We start from the raw sequence: 21,732 nt of genomic DNA on the forward strand, positions 1-21,732 counted from the left end.
TGTTCTGTCTGAAGCAATCAAAAGGGTTGGATAACAGTGGCTGATGGATTCATGAACTGTGACGTATGCCAGGTAAATGCATATGACAACACTAAAGTGTCCCCATTATGCAAGTAAATAGAATAAATTGATATACAGTATAGTGTGGGTTAATAAATAGGCATACATATTAAAAAGGTTATTTCAATCTGTAGTACACCCCTGGTTGTTGCTGTGGGTGTCACACTGTATGTAGTTAGAATGGTATGAAGACACTGTCTCTTTGAGTATCTTAAATACCAATCCCATTGATATTCGCTTAACCCTGTCTTCTACCCTGAGCCATCCCAAATTAGCAAAGTGTGTTGAATTTAGGTAGGCCATGGGGTTTAGGCCGAGTAGTAGTCGTATCAGTTTGTTTTGAGAGAGCTTTGCTTTTAGTGACATTGAGATTAATCAAGATGCCATTGAATGAGGGATCCAGCAAGAGTCTAGAGTCTTTAGTGCACTCTTATTTACAAAAGAGGAGATCCTGCCCAAATATCGTGTTTTTTTGTTGACTTTCTTGATCACTTTTTATGCAATTATTTCACCTGTCAGCTTGTTCATCAAGAATACAGCCTAAATAGGTAACCTTTTCTTTACTTGCAATTACATTATTGTCAACTCTGACCTTGAATCCAGTTGCCTTACTCAGGGAATGTTTGGACCAAAAGTGAATGGATTCTGTTTTACCAAGAAGTAATGACAGATTGTTATCAGAGAAGTGCAGATTTTGCTGAGTTTAGAGCTGAGGGTCCTCGGCCACGACTGATAACACTGAAACATAGTTATTCTGATTTAAATCGTAACAACACTAACAGGGGTTTTTAAGTTTTAGGAAGACTGCAAAAAAAATGTGCTATTACCCAGGTCTCTGGCTGCAAGTGTGATCTGCCGTATTTTGTTTGTGAATGCCTCGGTTAAAACGGCCACTTGGTTGGCAGGAACGACACAAACCAGAACATGGATTTTGTCCTCTGGAGTGGGTTCAGGGTTGTAGAAAGGATTATTGGGTCCTTTGATCCTTGTCATCGCTGATACAGGATTGAACTGAATACAAATATGAAATCATGATAGACAATTACATATTGTATTAATTTGTCATGAAATATGGTTTAAATTATTCATTTTCATTAATGATCAAATATCAGGGTGTGAGACATGCAGTCATTTTACCGCGTAGCCATCCTTTATATGGCCTCCCAAAGCCAATTTAAGGTCTTCTTCCTTAATTCCATCTTTTTCCTCAAGGCCCATGATGTCATTGAACACGAGGGGGAAGTGTTGTCCTTTTCCTTTTTTTATTTTATGGGTTTTATACTGTAAAAAACGTGAACAGTGATTGTCATGCAATTCAAATGCTCAACCAAACCATTAGTGACCACTTAGTTGAGATGAAAGTGAAAAATATTTATTATTTTGATTCTGTTTTTTGTTTTTCTCAAATGTATCTTTGTGGTTCACAGTATTATGTGGTGTGACAAACTGAGGATACATATAATTACTGCTTTACAGGGTCTTTAAAGACAATAAGAGAGCAGAGAGAGAGAGAGAGAGAGAGAAAGAGAGAGAGAGAGAGAGAGAGAGAGAGAGAGAGAGAGAGAGAGAGAGAGAACCACTGACCTACATCATACAGTTTGTGTCCCTAAAATCTGTACAAAAGTTATTAGGCAAGGCAGCTTTCTCTGTCAGTGGCCCAACTTCCTGGAATGAGCTTCAAAAGTCTTTAAAAAGCTGTGCCTTTCCATTATCTGGTCAGTTCAGAGCAATGGTCCTTAACCACTTTTAACCGTGATTGCACCTGTTTTAATTACGTTATTTTGTTTTAATGACTTGTTTTAGATACTGTTTAAGTTTTGTATTTTGTAATTGTACTCTGATTCACATTCCTTGTCAATCTGTAATGGGTTTGGATTGTGTCCAGTATTGTAACTTCGGCTACATTGAAAATGAGGGCTTGCCCCTCAACGGTACTGAGTTTAAATAAAGGTAATGATGATTTGTCTTGTGAAGGTGCATCACACAGTGCAGTATACTAAGCAAAAACATACATTGCATACATTAATGATTATACTTTCACCAGTAAATATATTGGATTAAAAGGTATTACTTACCTTTAAGGTGAAACTTTCACCACCCATAGCATCCACTTTTGCACTTAGGCTCATTCTCCCCCGCAAGCAGCTGCTGACAGCGTTGATAAAACTGGACTTGCCAGCTCCTACTGGTCCATAGAGCATAATCCTGATGTGTTTGATGTCCTCATCTTCACGGTCGTATTCCTTCACACCTTTAAGCAGCGTGTCTTTGTTCCTAAAGAAATAAGATAAATTATACATTTTATATAAATAAAATACTTACATTAAATGTCATATTTTAGCATATAATGTTTGATATACATTTCTACACATATTGAATATATTATGGGATTCATTCCTAGTTGTCCCAGACAGTGGGTGGTACAGTGAGTTTACCATGATGTTATTGACATTACATTTGACTAGTAATTATACAATAATCATAACATTAAAGTGGATATTTTATGCGTTTCTTTTTTCTTTTCTTTTTAAGGTACATTATAAGAAACTAGACGGTGCCTGTTGGGTATCTAAAGATATGTGAACTATAGACGTACACAGGACACACAGAGATTTTGCTCTTTTAAAGTAGGATAGCCAGACTACCATACAAGACAAGGGTTACTTTTTTATGAAAACATTTTATAGCAGGCACGCCACAGAACCCCCAGAAATAGTAAAAAAGCGTTTCAAGAAAGTTGCATGTTTATATTGATGAATAAAGACCACAGTTTTACCACACATTAGTTGTTATTTAAGAATTATGTTTTCTTACTTCCACTTCCTCCATTCAGCTGAGGGAAAAAAGTGAAGAGAACAATTCACAAACATAGATTAAGTAACATTTTTCAATTTGCATTATGAATGATGTTATTTTAATAATTGAACATTGTAACATTCTTACCATCAAGAAAGGGTTGAGGTGGAGGTGTAGGTGCAGGTGCAGGTGCAGGTGCAGGTACATGGATAATCTTATCCCTATACACTGTACGTACTTCAGGTGGAGGTGCAGGTGCATGGATAATCTTATCCCTATACACTGTATGTACTTCTGTACGTACTTCTGCAACAGGTTTGCTTTCTTCAGCTCCCATAACTACAAAGTAAGATCATTGTTGATTTTAATATGTATGTTTACAATGTACAAAGTACAGTTTCCCATGGGTCTCCCCAGCAAAATGAGGAACAGTTTAACATTCTATTTTTGTGTCTATTTGAAAATTGCTGATATACTGACAAGGCATTCATTGCAACACATTGTGATCTTGTAGATCGGCTATTTTTGTCATGTTGCTGAGCTTGTAAATAACTGAACGTACTTCCAATTGGGGGTCCGAGGCCAAATAAATACATATTCATTTGGGGGAATTTGATATGAACAAGTTTGAGAACCACTGACCTACATCATAGTTTGTGTCCCTAAAATCTGTACAAAACTAAAAAGTAAATCTCCATCTTACTGCAGTAAAAGAACAACAAATCTAAATTCAATTCAATAAAACAAAATAGCCAGAGTAAACTGTCAAACGCTATTGTTGAAATACATTAAAAAACAATATCATGTTGTATATCATACATACTTTTGTATGTCATACTACATATATTTTTAAATTATTATTATTATTACAAGACCTGTAAATATGTTAGCAGGGTGGGAAAAAGAAAAAAAAAGACACGTACCTCCTCTGTCCAAGAGTTAGAAGTATGTATGTTGATGCTGCAAAATTATTAAATGGACTGAGAGCAACTGAATCCTTTTATCCACTTTCATGTTGCTGTTGTAACAAGTGACTTAAAAAGGGGGCGGATCTATGGGTGAGCACAGGCCAATCCAGACTGAGCCTGGACATACCCAGAACGCTTTCCCCACTCCCCTCCCTCCCACCCACACACACACGCACGCACGCACGGACAGACGCACACACACACGCGCACGCACGCACGCACGCACGCACGCACACACACACACACACACACACACACACACACACACACACACACACACACACACACACACACACACACACACACTGTATGAGATCAGTGACACTTTGGATTAGATCAAAAGCAGCCTTGTACACTGTGCGTGTGTGTGTGTGTGTGTGTGTGTGTATGTTTGAATGAATCCTGTAAAAAAGCCAATTTAACTGACCCTGTGAACATGTTGAAGGGTCAGTAAACAATAACACTGTGACTGAAACCGTATGTGATGCCATATTGCCTATATATTGTTATTTTGTTTGATCAATGTCCTCTAAGCCCATATGGGCTGCCTGTGCACCAGGCATATTGAGGATACTGTTTTGGGGATATCATTATTGGCAGAAATGTTCATTCATTGCAAAAAATAGCTGATCTACAATGAAACAATTTATCATGACATAATCATATGACTAAACTAGAAAAGGTGCTCCTCGGAGCACAGGTCTCCGCCAGGTCAGGTAGGTTATTGTGGCCTCCTGGTGGCGCTATAATAGGCCAATGTGAAAAGGGTGGCATTCCTTCGTAGGCCTTTCACGGCAATCGGACACTGCATGATTTGAGGCATTTTGTTCCAAAAATGTGTTTTGCTAAATTAGACCTGCTGGTGGCGCTATAACAGGCCAATGTGAAAAGGCTGGCACTTCTTCCTTGGACTAGTGGGAATATGCGTGTGAAATTTCACGAAAATCGCAAACTGCGTTCATGATTTGAGGCATTTTGTTCAAAACGGACCAATCCTACAAACTTTGGAAGCCAACCTTAGCCAATCAGGATAGAATCTGGGAAATCGGACAGATCCGGATTGATTACATGACTATAGAGATACTGTGTACCGATTTGCATGACGTTTGGATAAAATCTGTAGGAGTGATATAAAAAAAATTGTTTTGCACAAATCGGCCTCCTGGTGGCACTATAACAGGCCCATGTGAAACATTTGGGGCAGAGGTTCTGAATTGGCGTCCAGGGAGTGTGTGTGCTCAGTTTCACAGCAGCCGGGCCAATGGTGCTGGAGATTAGCTGCTCACAGACAGCTGGACGGACGGACACACGGACACACGGACGGATGGACAGGGGGTAAAACATACTCTCTTGACATGCCTTTCGGCCTGGAGGAGACAAAAAGCCCAGTTTTTAAGACATTCTTCTCCCTTACAGGTTGAAGTTGAACAGAAAGATGATTGGAGGAGTATATGGATCCTACCCCCCATTGTGAAAAGGAGTGGGACTCCCTATCCTACACATGAACGTGCAAAACAGAGGGATAGGACCAAATGGTAGGGTGAAGGGGACTTTGCTCTTGTCTCTTGTTCTAAATCTCTCCATTCCTGAGGATGTTTTGGTTAATTATATATTTTCCCTCTTCTTTATTAATTTAATTAGTCATAGATGTAACACTGTCATTTACTGGTGAGGCCATCACTGATAGTTGTGTCCAACTGGGAGATATTCCTCCAGGTATTCTCTCAAACCTTTTTTCCTTTGAGCCCCCTTCTTGCAGGGCAAAGGTTTTTCCTGGGCCTCTAAGTAGTGCTCATACAAAGTTTTACACAGATTGGTGCAGTTATAGGTAAAACATGAATCAGCCTGTTATAGCGCCACCATGAGGCTGATTTGAAAATGTTCAAGTGACATTTCTTCCTCTGCCTAGTGAGAATGTGTGTGTGCAATTTCACATAAATTGCATGCTGTGTTCATGATTTGAGGCACTTTATTCAAAAAGGAGCACTGCTGCACATTTTGGAATTCTTAGTCAATCAGGATGGAATATGCAAAATCTGAAAGACCAGTTTTGTGTAATAACTATAGATATACTGTGTACTGATTTGCGTGATGTTTGGATACAATCTGTAGAAGTAGGCTACTGTCAAAAACATTGTTTAGCAAAAAGCGGCCTCCTGGTGGCGCTATAACAGGCCCATATAAAAAAATGGGGCAGAGGTTCTGAATTGGCATCCAGGGTGTGTGTGTGCACAGTTTCGCTGCGATCAAGCCAACAGTGCCGGAGATTAGCTGATCACAGACGGAGGGCGCGACGGCCTCACAAGTGTGATTTTATTTTGGAATAAAACAGTTTGGAGTTTTTTTTAGGATTTGGGGATTTTAGAATGCTGGTTTGGTGGGGCATTGCTTCACAATATGCGTTATATTCACTCATTCACACACATTCACACTCCGGCGGTGGAGGAAACCATGCAAGACACCAACTTGCTCATTGGGGGCAGTTAGGGGTTCAGTGTCTTGCTCAAGGACACTTCGACACTAATCCAGGTGGAGCCAGGGATCTAACTGGGAACATTCCGATTCCCAAGCGTCCGCTCTACCACCTGAGCCAGTGCCGGCACGCATGCACCTGAGTGTTGTATGTCTATCCAACCCAGCCAGACATGCAGGTTTTCTACAACAGCATGACTTCATCAACCAACAATGAGAGCATGAACGCCCAGACTAGATATTTAACTTCAGAGATGGAACAAGAGAGGGGATTTCTTTTTCTGCAAATGTATTTCCTTGTGTGTATGTAAATGTATGTTTCCTTGTCACGCAACAACCTCCACCATCATTGGTCTTCCTCAAACCTTCACCTTTTGTTCCCCTCAGACTGTGACTTATTTATCTGTGCCAGTTTCCTTCTCTTTCCACATAACAACAGTTGTCATTTGCCTCCATAAATTAAACACAAATTATAACAGCTATAACAAAACAGCATATACTAATGCAGCATATACAAGCTTGTACATCGGCTATTTACAAAAATGTTGCCTCTTTCTTATACGTATTATTTGACAATTTGGCCAATGTTTGGCTAGATTTATAGTATAGTTTGTTGATTACTTTTGATGCAGTAATGGTCTTGTTTGTGTTCATATTGACGCTCGACAAAGCCTGATGCAACGCGGTGGATTCGAACCCTCAGCCTGGTGGGCAGGCACTTCACCAATAACCACTGCACCACCTGAGCTCCCCTAATCATAGACAAAGCTACATGGGGTCTAGATTAGTGGGTTAGCCAGTTTGCTTGCTCAAGGGCAACCCCCCCAATGCATCACACAATACAACCTCAACAAGATCTTTGCCAGATCATTTACAAACAAGCATAATAGATTTTTTCCACCAGCTTGAACTTATCTTATTGTTATTTCTGATGCCAAACTGAATGTACTTCAGCGGTTTAAAGAAGAGTGGGAAGCCTAAATCAAAATTCAGAATTTTGACAAATTGTCCAGGCTAATTCGGACTCTGACCTTGATTGTGACCATGAGCTTCGACCTATCGATTCGATAGCAGTGTCCAACTGGGACATATCCACCTGGTTTCTCTCTACACCATGGGTCTTCAACAGGGGGGTTGATTATTATTTTTTACATTAACCACTTGAACCACTTGGTTTTTGTTGAAAAAAGTTGACGGCCCCTGTTCTACAACATTGTTTCTCAACCCAAAAGCAGGGACAGGACCCTAATATATCGGGCCTTGACTTCTTCGTCAACACCAAAAATGTGGGTCCATTTGAAACCTTCTGAGAATCACTATTCAAGACTGAAAGAATACTGACCAATGTAACACTGTAAATCAGTGTTGTTATGATGCTTATGAGTGCATGTGTTGTGTGTGTGTGTTGTGCATCTGTTGTGCACGTGAGTGTTATACGTAGGTCTATCCAAAACTAGATATTCAACTTGATGTTCACAGATGGAACAAGATACAGAGAGAGAGAGAGGGGGGAAACGTTATGCAAATTAATTTGTTTCCTAGTCACGCATCTTTCTCCTTCATAGTTTGGTTTTCTTCCTCATACCTTCACTGTGTGTTCCCCTCAGAGCTGTGACTTAATTATCGTTGCCAGTTTCCTGCTCTTTTCCGCCAGTTATGTAACAACAAACATCATTTTGTTTTATTTGACAGCGGCAGAGGCAGAGCCACCGCTAGGGTAGTGGGTCGCACAGGGCCTCGCACTTGGGGGGCCTCGAGCCATTTATAGATAGAGATGCATTTGGGACTCTTTAACATGATGTCATGATCAGGTCACTTGAGGAAATAAAACTACCTCAAGTCTACATTGACATGGTGAAAGACATTTACAGTGAGTCCTTCATTCACTGGGACCCTAATGTATTCAGATTGTAAATTAATGCAAATCCCTCAGTGATCATTTAACTCTTAATTCACTAGTAAGAGATGACACCTCTACTTAAGTTTAACACATTTTATTGAACAAAATGAGATGGATGTGTGTCATGGTGGCCCTAGGGTGCCATGTCTATATTCTATACACGAATCCACGGAGCGCTGCCCTGTAGGTGGCGCCGCCATTGCTGCGGTGTCAGACTCGATCAGCTGCTGCTGCGCGGTGTCAGTCAGCTGCAGTCACTGACTGCTCACGTTACTCTTTTACCTGCTTTTTACTAACTTTTACTAACACTAACTTTACAAAGATGTACAGAAAATCGGGATGAACCTGTGTAGTTTATGGCTGCTCCAACAGCCAAGCAAGTAAAGAGTAACGTGAACAGACGGACAGAACCGCAGCAGCAGCTGACTGAGTTTGACACCGCAGCAATGGCGGCGCCACCTACAGGGCAGCGCTCCGTGGATTCGTGTATACAGAGGTGTCATTTGACATTGTGACTACATTTGTGTTCAGGGAAGTCTGCCTCCTACTGCCGTGTTTTGATTTTGCAACTCACTCCTCATTTCATTAGCCTTTTAGTCTGCAATAGACCCCTTAACAGACGACGTCACACTGATAAGAACCAGTATGCGCTCAATGTAACCCATTCTGTCAGGTCTCGCTAGGACGCTCCTCACTAGCCACCACACAAGAGGGGGTTGGGGTGTGCTGAAACCAGCCCACCCCAAAACAACAGGTTGGGAATTAATTGCGTGAAACAATCAGCTGTGCGTCCAGTCTCAATGTTAGTAAACAAATAATTGGTTTCAGTTTACTTTAGTGTTATTCAGTGTGTGTGTGTGTGTGTGTGTGTGTGTGTGTGTGTGTGTGTGTGTGTGTGTATGTGTGTGTGTGTGTGTGTGTGTGTGTGTGTGTGTGTGTGTGTGTGTGTGTGTGTGTGTGTGTGTGTGTGTGTGTGTGTGTGTGTGTGTGTGTGGATGGGGTGACTTATGAGACTTTCAAAACCACTCAGTCATGTCAGACTCTGACAACTATTTTTAATGTCTGTCTGGAGAATATGAGAGTACCAGATGCATGGAATGGAGCACTTATCCATCGTATTCCCAAGAAAGACAATATCCCTGAAGATCCATCTACATGGAGAGACATATTATCCCTTCTCCCAACAACATATAAGGTTTTTATTAAATGCATGCTGGATAGAATCCTTCCGTGGTTAGTTGATGCTGATATTTTGTCTCACAAGCAAAAAGCATACATTAACAGGCAAGGAATGAATGAGCATGTGTTTTGCCTTAAAACAGGGATAGACGATTTCAAGCATGAGTCATGTAGACTGTACACAGTCCTCCTTGATTTTAGAGATGCATTTGGGACTCTTTCACATGATGTCATGATCAGGTCACTTGAGGAAATAAAACTACCTCAAGTCTATATTGACATTGACAAGTTAGAGGCCATTAGACCGGTAGCTCTGTCAAAAGTACAACACTTCTTCTCCAATGTTCATATCCAGCAGAATGTACTAAGTCAAATGAACAATAAAACAGTGAGCTTAGTACGTAAGTGGTTTGCCCTGAACACACACAGCACCCGTGATATAGTTTTCCACCCTCAGGGGAGGGCTGGGTGTACCCAGTGCGTTTACATGCACGATATTTATTCATTCAGAATGAACTCATTCCGAATAGAAATGTATACCCAACTGTTTACATGGCACCTGAATAAAAGTATTCCTGTTCCTCAATCGTTTACATGAGCAAAGCATTCATTCGGAATAGAACTCTGGTCATGCGCAGAGTGCTTCGGGCCAGGTTGGGGGCGGGGGTGTATTTATTATTTACCTCTGACAGCCTTGGTAATGAATAATAACAATTAAGTCACGGCTGCCAGAGAGAAATAATAACAAGCCACAGCTCACAATCAATCAAAGCTGCCAGCTATATAGGTAAATGAGGAAGAAGAGAAGAGAGACAATAAAACAAGTTAAGAGAGAGAAGGTAGAGAGAAGGTTTGATAATGGAAGCACACCGCATCCTGGCTACGGCCATTGGTCTGCTATTGATGAGTTTAATGCAGCAAAATCAGCTCCCTGGGCCTATTCCTACACTTTCCTGAATAAAACTCACCCCATTGGTGCTAAAAGCTGTCAATCATGCAGGGAGACGCCCCTCTCTCTAGCCTGAACATTCCTGAATGGCAGCCATTGTTGTAAAGTCTTCAATGGACATTGAAACTTTACCTTAAAATGAATTTTATTGAATCACACAATGTACCTCCAAAATGTGCATGTAATGTACTTATAAAGGTAATTTACCTGAAGCCTCGACTTCAATTAGATATTTTTTGGGGGTTTATTTAGTATAGTTTTAAATCATTGTATGTGCACAGTATGTGTACATGTAAGCCCACTGTCTGCACTGTGCACTGTTTCCAGTGTCTACGTCTACGCATGTCTACGTCACCGCGCTAGCCAATGACACATGCGCAAAAGAACAAATGTATACCAGTCTGATACCAGTGCGTTTACATGGGCAATGTAGCCCGATTCTATCGGTATATACCAGCCCTTCAAACCCGAATGAAATTTCATTCGGATCAGACCGGTATGGCCATACCGATGCGTTTACATGAGCATTTCTATTCTGAATGAGCATTCATTCCGAATTGAAGTGGAATAAACCTGTCCATGTAAACGCAGCCAGTGTGTCGCGGACTTATACCAGCATGTGCATATCCCATCTACTGAGCATGTTGGATAATGACAGGGATGTTAGGGAACTGGCCAGATCTCCCCTGTTCCTTGATCTAAGGAGACACAAGGTCCTGTTAGCCAGGGAGTCAGAGCACCACTTCCTAGGGTTCAAAAGGAAACCCAGTGGGAAACTGGACACTCACTCCCCGGGCTTTGGCGTTTCATCGGACTGGCCGGACTTGAACGACCTCTGTGTCCAAACCGGAGTGTCCCTGGAGTGGGTCCGGTCTGATTCGGAGACTGTGAGGGTCTCTGAGGACTTAATAACTGACCCCCTCACCTCTGTGAGAGCTACAGTGACCTACGGTGGACACACTCACCTGTTGACATCTGCAGGTGCTCGGCGGACCCTGCTGGATCTTTTTCGACATCAGCAACAACAACAACACCACTGGACTGGTCTTAAACTTCAGGGAAAACTTGCTTGTCTTCCCTCTGCTGATTACTCTGTTTCCCATTCATTTCTAAGGAACACTTCTCTCAATGAGGACATTATTACCATTACAGTAAAAGCCAGGTTACAGATCCTTCCCACCAGACTCAACATTTCCCTCTGGTTTCCCACCACCCATGTACCTCATTGTTTGTGTAACACACATGATATGGAGTGGGCTATACAGTACATAACTAACTTAACCACTGAGTGGCAGATATTAGTGTGACAAGTGGTTCTGGCCAATTAGCAGTCAATCAGGTCAGGCTGACCTTCAGAGGCAGCCAGTTACTCACACCTGCAGTCCTGCACTAATCAAACCAATCCCCAATCAAGCTAGAGTCAGTTCAGCTGTTGAGGTTGGAGACAGCCAGAAAAAAGCCACTGCTGCACAGAGCAGACAGCAAAGAACACAGAGAGGAGAAGTTGAGATCTAGAAGAATAAAAATATATGCAAACCACAGAGAAGCAAGGTAACTCACCCGTTGTTATAATTTCATTTGAAGAGTAACAATTTAATTTCAAGAGTAACAAATAAGTTAAAATTACTTTGGTTTTGATGTGTGGTATTGTTTGACTTCTAGAACCCAATTGTGGATTCACTGGGGCAGCCATTTCATGTTTGTGCCCAGCCTGTTTCACAGAATTGGTGAGACTGTTCATTCTTTTTAATTTAAGGGATGTTTTTTGCAATTTGAATTAATATTGAACACATTCTAATGTAACAGTTTAAAAATGGAGTTTGTTTTCAAGTGTTGATTACAAAATGTATGTAATCCATTTTGCATTGCGTTTGACAAGAGTGTATTGAATTCATGTTTAGATGGTTTTGTTTAAAGTACATTTGTTTGTTTAAAAAGTATGTACAAAGATTTAAAAATGCACAGTGATGCATACAGTATTTCATTTATTGTTTCATTTAAAAAGTTTCATGTAATGTTATTTCATGGTTAAAAACTGAATAGAAAACACAGTAGATGCAATGATACTGATTGGATTTCTCTGACCCTGTCTGATGACAGGTCAGGTTTTTTGTCGGATTGGATCTTTTCCAGTGACCGTTCCAATTGATGGCGAGCTAACCCACCCAGGATCTAGAGAGTGATTGACAGCGATCACTGGACAGTTCTACTGCACTCTACTGTGTGGTAGGCCTACTTCTGCAGACTCCCCCACTCTCAGCTGCAGTACTCCCAACACACACACACACACACACACACACACACACACACACACACACACACACACACACACACACACACACACACACTCCCCTGGAACTCTGAACCCAGATACTTACCTCCTAGGTATTGGAACCCACCTGGAACTCTGACACTTAAACTGACACCTACCTTCATTGGTCTACCCCTGGAACCTTAACACGTATACTGACACTTACCCTACCTTATAGTGATGCGCGGGTTGACCCGTAACCCGCGGGACCCGCGGGTCAACCCGCGGCGCGGGTGGGTCAAGTCAGAATTTCGGAGGCAATTATGCGGGCTGCGGGAGAGCGGGTCAGCCGCTCTCACATGCAAAAAAAAAAAAGAAAAATCACATGCTCTTGTTTTGTCTTTATTCCTAATAAGAATAATAACAATAAAACAGTTTGAATACACTTGGGGATTATTTTCTAACCATGATTTTACAGAATAAAAAAAAATCGCGGGTCGCGGGGCGGGTTGATCCATAGATTTATATATGGGTTCGCGGGGCGGGTTGAGGCGGGTTGGGTTCCGTCGCGGGGCGGGTCATGAAAAAACCGACCCGCGCATCACTACTACCTTACCTCCTCACATTGGGAACTGAGTGAATAATTACCTTATTTAAAGGGTGGATGTTTATGGATTTGTATTTTGCAATTGTCCTATTTTCATTGTTGATTTGATATAACTGGAACAGAACAAGCTTGAATTTAATGTTGACAATTGAGGTTCAAGTTAGAAGGGTGCACCCAGATTAGAAAGAGTGAACTTGAGAATTGAAGTGACAAAGCAATTGTTACATTGTTGGTACCAACCATTGTGTATTTCCCCATTGTTGATGTTGTATGTTTGTTTGTTTTATATGTTTATCATTTTTCAAATATAAATAGCCGGCAATCAGTTAACACTTTGTGTCTGAGTCCTTTAAGTGTTCCCCACAGCTCCAGCAGTCGAACCTACACTAAACCTACTAGCCCAGATTACACTATAGTGCCTTGGGTACTATAGTGTACCTAGTTATAACTAGAAGTGTCACTCACCGACTAGTGGCACAAGTGAGCACTACATTTGCATCACAGCACAGGGCTTGTTACAGAAACCATGTCACACATTCTGAATGGCTGCTATGCCTATAAAGGGCTTTACATAGCACACCACGACAGAATAGTTGATCTCAAAACTAAGGACATATCTAAACATTTTACACCATCAGTGAGAATGTATTCCTGTGTCAAACCTTCCATGTTTCAACTCTGTACTGAAAATCCTGAAATCTTTGCACATCTATAAGCTAATACATCAGATGTTGTTGTTGTCAATGAAGGAAACGGATCAGTTTCCATTCTTTAAATGGCCTACACCTTGACTCTAGCTTAGAGGAAGCTTTTATGACTAAAGTCATTAAATACCAGCCGCTCCTCCATACCATCACAGAGCTAGGTTATAGGTGCAATCTATTTGTGTTTATCTTTGGCAGCCTAGGACATGTACATACAGTAGGTTGGTTGTAAGAGGCTTCCAACAACTTGGGATGCCAAAAAAAGCAGCTAAACGGCTTGCAAAATTATGTGGAATCTCTTCTACTATCGGTAGACGCCAAATATGGCGAAGACGCTGTTATTTGTACCCCTGAAGGGTGTGGGGGTATTTGTCCATGATTAGCTGACTGTATATTTATTACAGCAACTTGTAATATTTGTGTCCTTGTGTTGTATCTCTTATGAGGACATAAATAAATGATTAAATGTGTGTGTGAGTGTGAGTGTGAGTGTGCGTGCGCTTGTGTGCAAATCTGCGAGTAAAGATGAAAGTTTTGATTGGTTAAGCTGTTCGGAAGGTAGGGTGAGACTCCGGGTGGGGGCGTGGTCTCAGGAGCTGACGGCCATCCTCTCTGCTATGACACTGCCCCACATGGGTTATACAGTAGATAGATTAGATAGATAGCTTTATTATCATTCAACAATACATAAAATGCATAATTGAATACAATTCAAACAACAAAAAATTAACTATTCCCCCCTCTGCGGTCAGCACAGAAAACTGTTCCCCGGTGGGATGAAAAACGTCACAGAAAAAAAAAGAACATTGAATACCCCTGCTCTGCGTCACTGTTTCTCAACCAGTGGGTCGGCACCCAAAAGCATCACAGGACCCTAATATATTGGGTCTTGACTTCTTGGTCAACACCAAAAATGTGGGTCCATTTGAAACCTATTGAGAATCACTATTGAAGACTGAAAGAACACTGACCAATGTAACACTGTAAATCAGTGTTATGATGCTTATGAGTGCATGTGTTGTGTGTGTGCTGTGCGTCTGTTGTGCACTTGAGTGTTATACTTAGGTCTATCCAAAACTAGATATTCAACTTGATGTTCACAGATGGAACAAGATACAGAGAGAGAGAGAGAGGGGAAACTTTATGCAAATTAATTTGTTTCCTAGTCACGCATCTTTCTCCTAGTTTGGTTTTCTTCCTCATACAGTACCTTCATTGTGTGTTCCCCTCAGAGCTGTGACTTAATTATCGCTGACAGTTTCCTTCTCTTGTCCAACAGTTATATAACAACAGATTCATTTTCTTTTCTTTTATGGAGGTACAGGACAACAGCTATAAAGCAAAACAGCATGTATTAATAGTTTAGGAATAAATATATACATTTCCTATCTAAATACAGCATACACACAATCCAAATCCTGGATCAATGTAATTGCACTGTAATCCAATAGGTGGTTGGCAAGAAAGTTAAGACAGTTAAAGCTGCACTATGTAACCTTTCCAGTGTACATGCTGACATTTTTACCTTTGAGCCAATAGAGTCTGCCTGCTTGCTCAGGGGATAAATTGAATCTTGACCATCAGGTCAAAATTCTTGTCAGATCTTGTGTCAAGGTGAGACATGACCTTTGATACAATCTAAATGCCTCAGTAGAAGAGCAGGGAGACAAAATACAACAACCCCAATTGTATAAGTTACTAGAAGTTCGGGCCGCTATGCGGCCCGAACGTCTAGCGTGACGCGTCGTTCACTTTGCAGTGCCACCTTACAGGCACCTCACAGTGTGAGAGAGTTTTGTGCTCTCCTAAATCCACGGCAGGCTTTGAAAGTACCCACTTCAGAAAGAGGTGACGTGTATCACCTCTCCAATGACCAAAACCCACTATGGAATCCGTCGAACTGGTGCGATCTGACGGCATCCTAGAATTTATAGGTAGGATGTGATGTCATGCGTGATGTCATGCTGTCGTGAGATTACGTCACACTGGCGTGATGTCAGATTACGTCACACTGGCCACATACAACGTACGTACATACTGACAACCGACATGGCGCAGGATTCAAATTGTATATATATACTAGAAGTTCGGGCCCGAACGTCTAGCGTGACGCGTCGTTCACTTTGCAGTGCCACCTTACAGGCACCTCACAGTGTGAGAGAGAGTTTTGTGCTCTCCTAAATCCACGGCAGGCTTTGAAAGTACCCACTTCAGAAAGAGGTGACGTGCATCACCTCTCCAATGACCAAAACCCACTTTGTGATTACTCAGACCTGGTATGGCAGACCTGTGGGGAGTGTGCAGTGGTGTACAATGTGAAAAGATATTTGAAATCGCAGGAGATGAAGTTAGCAATTTATTTGTGTAAAGGGTCGTCGGCGTGGGTTGTGTTGAGGATGGAAGCCGTCGAACTGGTGCATCCTACCTATTTATAGGTAGGATGTGATGTCATGCTGTCGTGAGATTACGTCACACTGGCGTGATGTCAGATTACGTCAAACTGGCGTGATGTCAGATTACGTCACACTGGCCACATACAACGTTCGTACATACTGACAACCGACATGGCGCAGGATTCAAATTGTATATATACTAGAAGTTCGGGCCGCGTACGCGTCGTTCACTTTGCAGTGCCACCTTACAGGCACCTCACGGTGTGAGAGAGAGTTTTGTGCTCTCCTAAATCCACGGCAGGCTTTGAAAGTACCCACTTCAGAAAGAGGTGACGTGCATCACCTCTCCAATGACCAAAACCCACTATGGAAGCCGTCGAACTGGTGCGATCTGACGGCATCCTAGAATTTATAGGTAGGATGTGATGTCATGTGATGTCATGCTGTCGTGAGATTACGTCACACTGGCGTTGTCATCGTGATGTCAGATTACGTCACACCGTCACACTGGCGTCGCATACGGACAACCGACATGGCGCAGGATTCAAATTGTATATATAGATAGATAGATAAGATATAGATATAGATATAGATATATATAGATATTGTACTAGACCATACCCGGTCGACGCATCCGTGGGGGGATATGCGCACATGATCTGGCAACCCGGGATGCAGTTCGTCCCATAGCTGGGCAGCCCCGTAACCATGGCGACATTCTTTGACACAAAAGCGCTAATAAGAAGCTGAGATTTGATGAAATTGAAAAACGGGCTTCACAGTTAAGTTCAGATGGTAATGGTCGATGGCTGTGTGCAAAATCAGAGCAATTGGTCCAGCCACTGAGGAGAACCGGGTAGCTTCACCTACCTACTCCCACTACAGACCCACTACAAACGGACAGAGGTTACTAGAATTATAGTAGGATTAACATTCTCTACCATACGTATTGTATTGTTATATTATAGTAACATACTCTACCATACACATTGGACAAACTTATGTTTTATTCATTAAGAACAAGTTACGTATAGTGATTTTAAGTTTGATATCAATTGGTCCATAGACCCCCATTGGATACCATTTCTTATCACTGGGACCCTAATCTATTCAGATTGTAAATGAACGCAAATCCCTCAGTGATCATTTAACTCTTAATTAACTAGTAAAAGATGACACCTCTACTTAAGTTTAACACATTTTATTGAACAAAATGAGATGGATGTGTGTCATGGTGGCCCTAGGGTGCCATGTCTATATTCTATACAGAGGTGTCATTTGACATTGTCACTACATTTGTGTTGTTGAGGGAAGTCTGCCTCCTACTGGCGTTTTTTTATTTTGCAACTCACTCCTCATTTCATTAGTAGCCTTTTAGTCTGCAATTTGATTCAGTTTAGTTTAGTGTTATTCAGTGTGCTGAATCTGTGTGTGTGTGTGTGTGTGTGTGTGTGTGTGTGTGTGTGTGTGTGTGTGTGTGTGTGTGTGTGTGTGTGTGTGTGTGTGTGTGTGTGTGTGTGTGTGTGTGTGTGTGTGTGTGTGTGTGTGTGTGTGTGTGTGTGTGTGTGTGTGTGTGTGTGTGTGTGTGTGTGTGTGTGCGTGCGTGCGTGCGTGCGTGCGTGCGTGCGTAAATCTGCGAGTAAAGATGAAAGTTTTGATTGGTTAAGCTGTTTGGAAGGTAGGGTGAGACTCCGGGTGGGGGCGTGGTCTCAGGAGCTGACGGCCATCCTCTCTGCTATGACACTGCCCCACATGGGTTATACTGTAGATAGATTAGATAGATAGCTTTATTATCATCCAACAATACATAAAATGCATAATTGAATAAAATTCAAACAACAAAAAATGAACTATTCCACCCTCTGTGCTCCTCTGTGGTCAGCACAGGGGAACAGCGGAAGAGGGCGGGGAGGGCCGGGGAGGGCCTCCCCTCCCTGTGTGTTTTCCCTCCCCTACCTGTGTGTTTTCACTGCACGCAGGGCGCTGATTTCAGTGGCTTGGCTTGCTCCGTTTCATTCAAACTCAAATCTCAGTCAGACGGTCACGAATGCAGAGAGGCAAGAGTTAAGACACAATGCCATCGAAAAAACGTAAGGGGGGTGCTAAAAAGCAGACGGACACACGGACGGATGGACAGGGGGTAAAACATACTCTCTCGCCATGCCTTTTGGCCTGGCGGAGACAAAAGGCCCAGTTTTTAAGACATTCTTCTCCCTTACAGGTTGAAGTCTGCATTTGAATTTGAACAGAGAGTTGATTGGAGGAGTATATGGCTCCTATCCCCCATTGTGAAAAGGAGTGGGACTCCCTATCCTATGAACGTGCAAAACAGAGGGATAGGACCAAATGGTAGGGTGAAGGGGACTTTGCTCTTGTCTCTTGTTCTACATCTCTCCATTCCTGAGGATGTTTTGGTTAATTATATATTTCCCTCTTCTTTATTAATTTAATTAGCCATAGATGTAACACTGTCATTTACTGGTGAGGCCATCACTGATAGTTGTGTCCAACTGGGACATATTCCTCCGAGTATTCTCTCAAACCTTTTTTCCTTTGAGCCCCCTTCTTAAAAGGCAAAGGTTTTTCCTGGGCCTCTAAGTAGTGCTCATACAAAGTTTTACACAGATTGGTGCAGCTATAGGTAAAACATGAATTAGCCTGTTATAGCGCCACCATGAGGCTGATTTGAAAATGTTCAAGTGACATTTCTTCCTCTGCCTAGTGAGAATGTGTGTGTGTGCAATTTCACGTAAATTGCATGCTGTGTTCATGATTTGAGGCACTTTATTCAAAACGGAGCACTGCTGCACATTTTGGAATTCTTAGTCAATCAGGATGGAATATGCAAAATCTGAAAGACCAGTTTTGTGTAATAACTATAGATATACTGTGTACTGATTTGCGTAATGTTTGGATTCAATCTATAGGAGTAGGCTACTGTCAAATACATTGTTTAGCAAAAAGCGGCCTCCTGGTGACGCTATAACAGGCCCATATAAAAAAATTGGGGCAGAGGTTCTGAATTGGCATCCAGGGTGTGTGTGTGCACAGTTTCGCTGCGATCAAGCCAACAGTGCCGGAGATTAGCTGATCACAGACGGAGGGCGCGACGGACACACACTCACACGGACGGACAGACAGCATAGTCTCGGCCATGCCTTTCGACCTGGCGGAGACAATAATCTACCCGCTCACAACACGTCGCAATAATAAGAAGCAACGTTTTGGACTGCCTCCAAACAGATAAGGCCTCACAAGTGTGGGACTGATAGACAAACAGGCATATTTATCTTAATTTTGGAATAAAACATGTAGCAGTTTGGAGTTTTTTTTAGGATTTGGGGATTTTAGAATGCTGGTTTGGTGGGGCATTGCTTCACAATATGCGTTATATTCACTCATTCACACACATTCACACTCCGGCGGTGGAGGAAACCATGCAAGACACCAACTTTCTCATTGGGGGCAGTTAGGGGTTCAGTGTCTTGCTCAAGGACACTTCGACACTAACCCAGGTGGAGCCAGGGATCTAACTGGGAACATTCCGATTCCCAAGCGGCCGCTCTACCACCTGAGCCAGTGCCGGCACGCATGCACCTGAGTGTTGTATGTCTATCCAACCCAGCCAGACATGCAGGTTTTCTACAACAGCATGACTTCATCAACCAACAATGAGAGCATGAACGCCCAGACTAGATATTTAACTTCAGAGATGGAACAAGAGAGGGGATTTCTTTTTCTGCAAATGTATTTCCTTGTGTGTATGTAAATGTATGTTTCCTTGTCACGCAACAACCTCCACCATCATTGGTCTTCCTCATACCTTCACCTTTTGTTCCCCTCAGACTGTGACTTATTTATCTGTGCCAGTTTCCTTCTCTTTCCACATAACAACAGTTGTCATTTGCCTCCATAAATTAAACACAAATTATAACAGCTATAACAAAACAGCATATACTAATGCAGCATATACAAGCTTGTACATCGGCTATTTACAAAAATGTTGCCTCTTTCTTATACGTATGATTTGACAATTTGGCCAATGTTTGGCTAGATTTATAGTATAGTTTGTTGATTACTTTTGATGCAGTAATGGTCTTGTTTGTGTTCGTATTGACGCTCGACAAAGCCTGATGCAACGCGGTGGATTCGAACCCTCAGCCTGGTGGGCAGGCACTTCACCAATAACCACTGCACCACCTGAGCTCCCCTAATCATAGACAAAGCTACATGGGGTCTAGATTAGTGGGTTAGCCAGTTTGCTTGCTCAAGGGCAACCCCCCGATGCATCACACAATACAACCTCAACAAGATCTTTGCCAGATCATTTACAAACAAGCATAATAGATTTTTTACACCAGCTTGAACTTATCTTATTGTTATTTCTGATGCCAAACTGAATGTACTTCAGTGGTGTAAAGAAGAGTGGGAAGCCTAAATCAAAATTCAGAATTTTGACAAATTGTCCAGGCTAATTCGGACTTTGACCATTATTGTGACCAAATCGTTGTGTAATTATTATTATTATTTTTATTAGTCTTTTCTTTTTACATTAACCACTTGAACCACTTGGTTGTTGTTGAAAAAAGTTGAAGGTCCCTGTTTTACAACATTGTTTCTCAACCTCAGTTAAGGTTGAAAAAAGTAGGCCTAGTATTTATTTTTGTTATGAATATGAGTAAAAAAACACATTTCATTTGCATTTTGGTGATATTAGGCTGGGAAATTGTCACGTGTAAAGATAATTTCGGTCTGCTGTCTGCTTAGCCTACTGCTGCACAATGCTTCCGCCTGGTGGCCAGAGAAAGTCATTGTCATTGTGAGTTTCTACTATGTCCACAAATACAGAACTAGAAAAAGTGCTCCTCGGAGCACAGGTGTCTGCCAGGTCAGGTACGTTATTGTGGCCTCCTGGTGGCGCTATAATAGGCCAATGTGAAAAGGGTGTCATTTATTCTTAGGCCTTTCACGGCAATCGGACACTGCATTCATGATTTGAGGCATTTTGTTCCAAAAATGTGTTTTGCCAACAGTGCCGGAGATTAGCTGATCACAGACGGAGGGCGCGACGGACACACACTCACACGGACGGACAGACAGGATATAAAACATAGTCTCGGCCATGCCCTTCGACCTGGCGGAGACAATAATCTACCCGCTCACAACACGTCGCAATAATAAGAAGCAACGTTTTGTACTACCTCCAAACAGATAAGGCCTCACAAGTGTGGGACTGATAGACAAACAGATATATTACTCCTAATTTTGGAATAAAACATGTAGCAGTTTGGAGGTTTTTTTAGGATTTGGGAATTTTATAATGCTGGTTTGGTGGGGCATTGCTTCACAATGTGTGTTATATTCACTCATTCACACACATTCACACTCCGGCGGTGGAGGAAACCATGCAAGACACCAACTTGCTCATTGGGGGCAGTTAGGGGTTCAGTGTC

General features: G+C 42.0%; 1 protein-coding gene across 2 annotated transcripts in view; it reads right to left on the reverse strand.

Annotated features, from left to right (window-relative positions):
- LOC311055095 (interferon-induced protein 44-like) overlaps window positions 1–21,732 on the reverse strand; it is a 47,232-nt gene that overhangs the window by 1,114 nt on the left and 24,386 nt on the right. Inside the window, exons 1-6 of one of the 2 annotated variants that reach the window (XM_084071194.1) lie at window positions 3,780–3,852; window positions 3,004–3,195; window positions 2,875–2,893; window positions 2,136–2,334; window positions 1,198–1,341; window positions 888–1,071 (exon numbers count right to left, since the gene is read on the reverse strand). In XM_084071194.1, coding sequence (XP_083927320.1) covers window positions 888–1,071; window positions 1,198–1,341; window positions 2,136–2,334; window positions 2,875–2,893; window positions 3,004–3,193 — 736 coding nt within the window. In that variant the 5' untranslated portion in view covers window positions 3,194–3,195; window positions 3,780–3,852. Of the gene's footprint in view, window positions 1–887; window positions 1,072–1,197; window positions 1,342–2,135; window positions 2,335–2,874; window positions 2,894–3,003; window positions 3,196–3,779; window positions 3,853–21,732 lie in introns of those variants that run through there. The other variant, XM_084071193.1, reaches the window with a different exon arrangement.

Source organism: Gymnoscopelus microlampas, assembly GCF_963454915.1.
Source record: "Gymnoscopelus microlampas genome assembly, chromosome: 11".
Classification (NCBI taxonomy): Eukaryota; Metazoa; Chordata; class Actinopteri; order Myctophiformes; family Myctophidae; genus Gymnoscopelus; species Gymnoscopelus microlampas.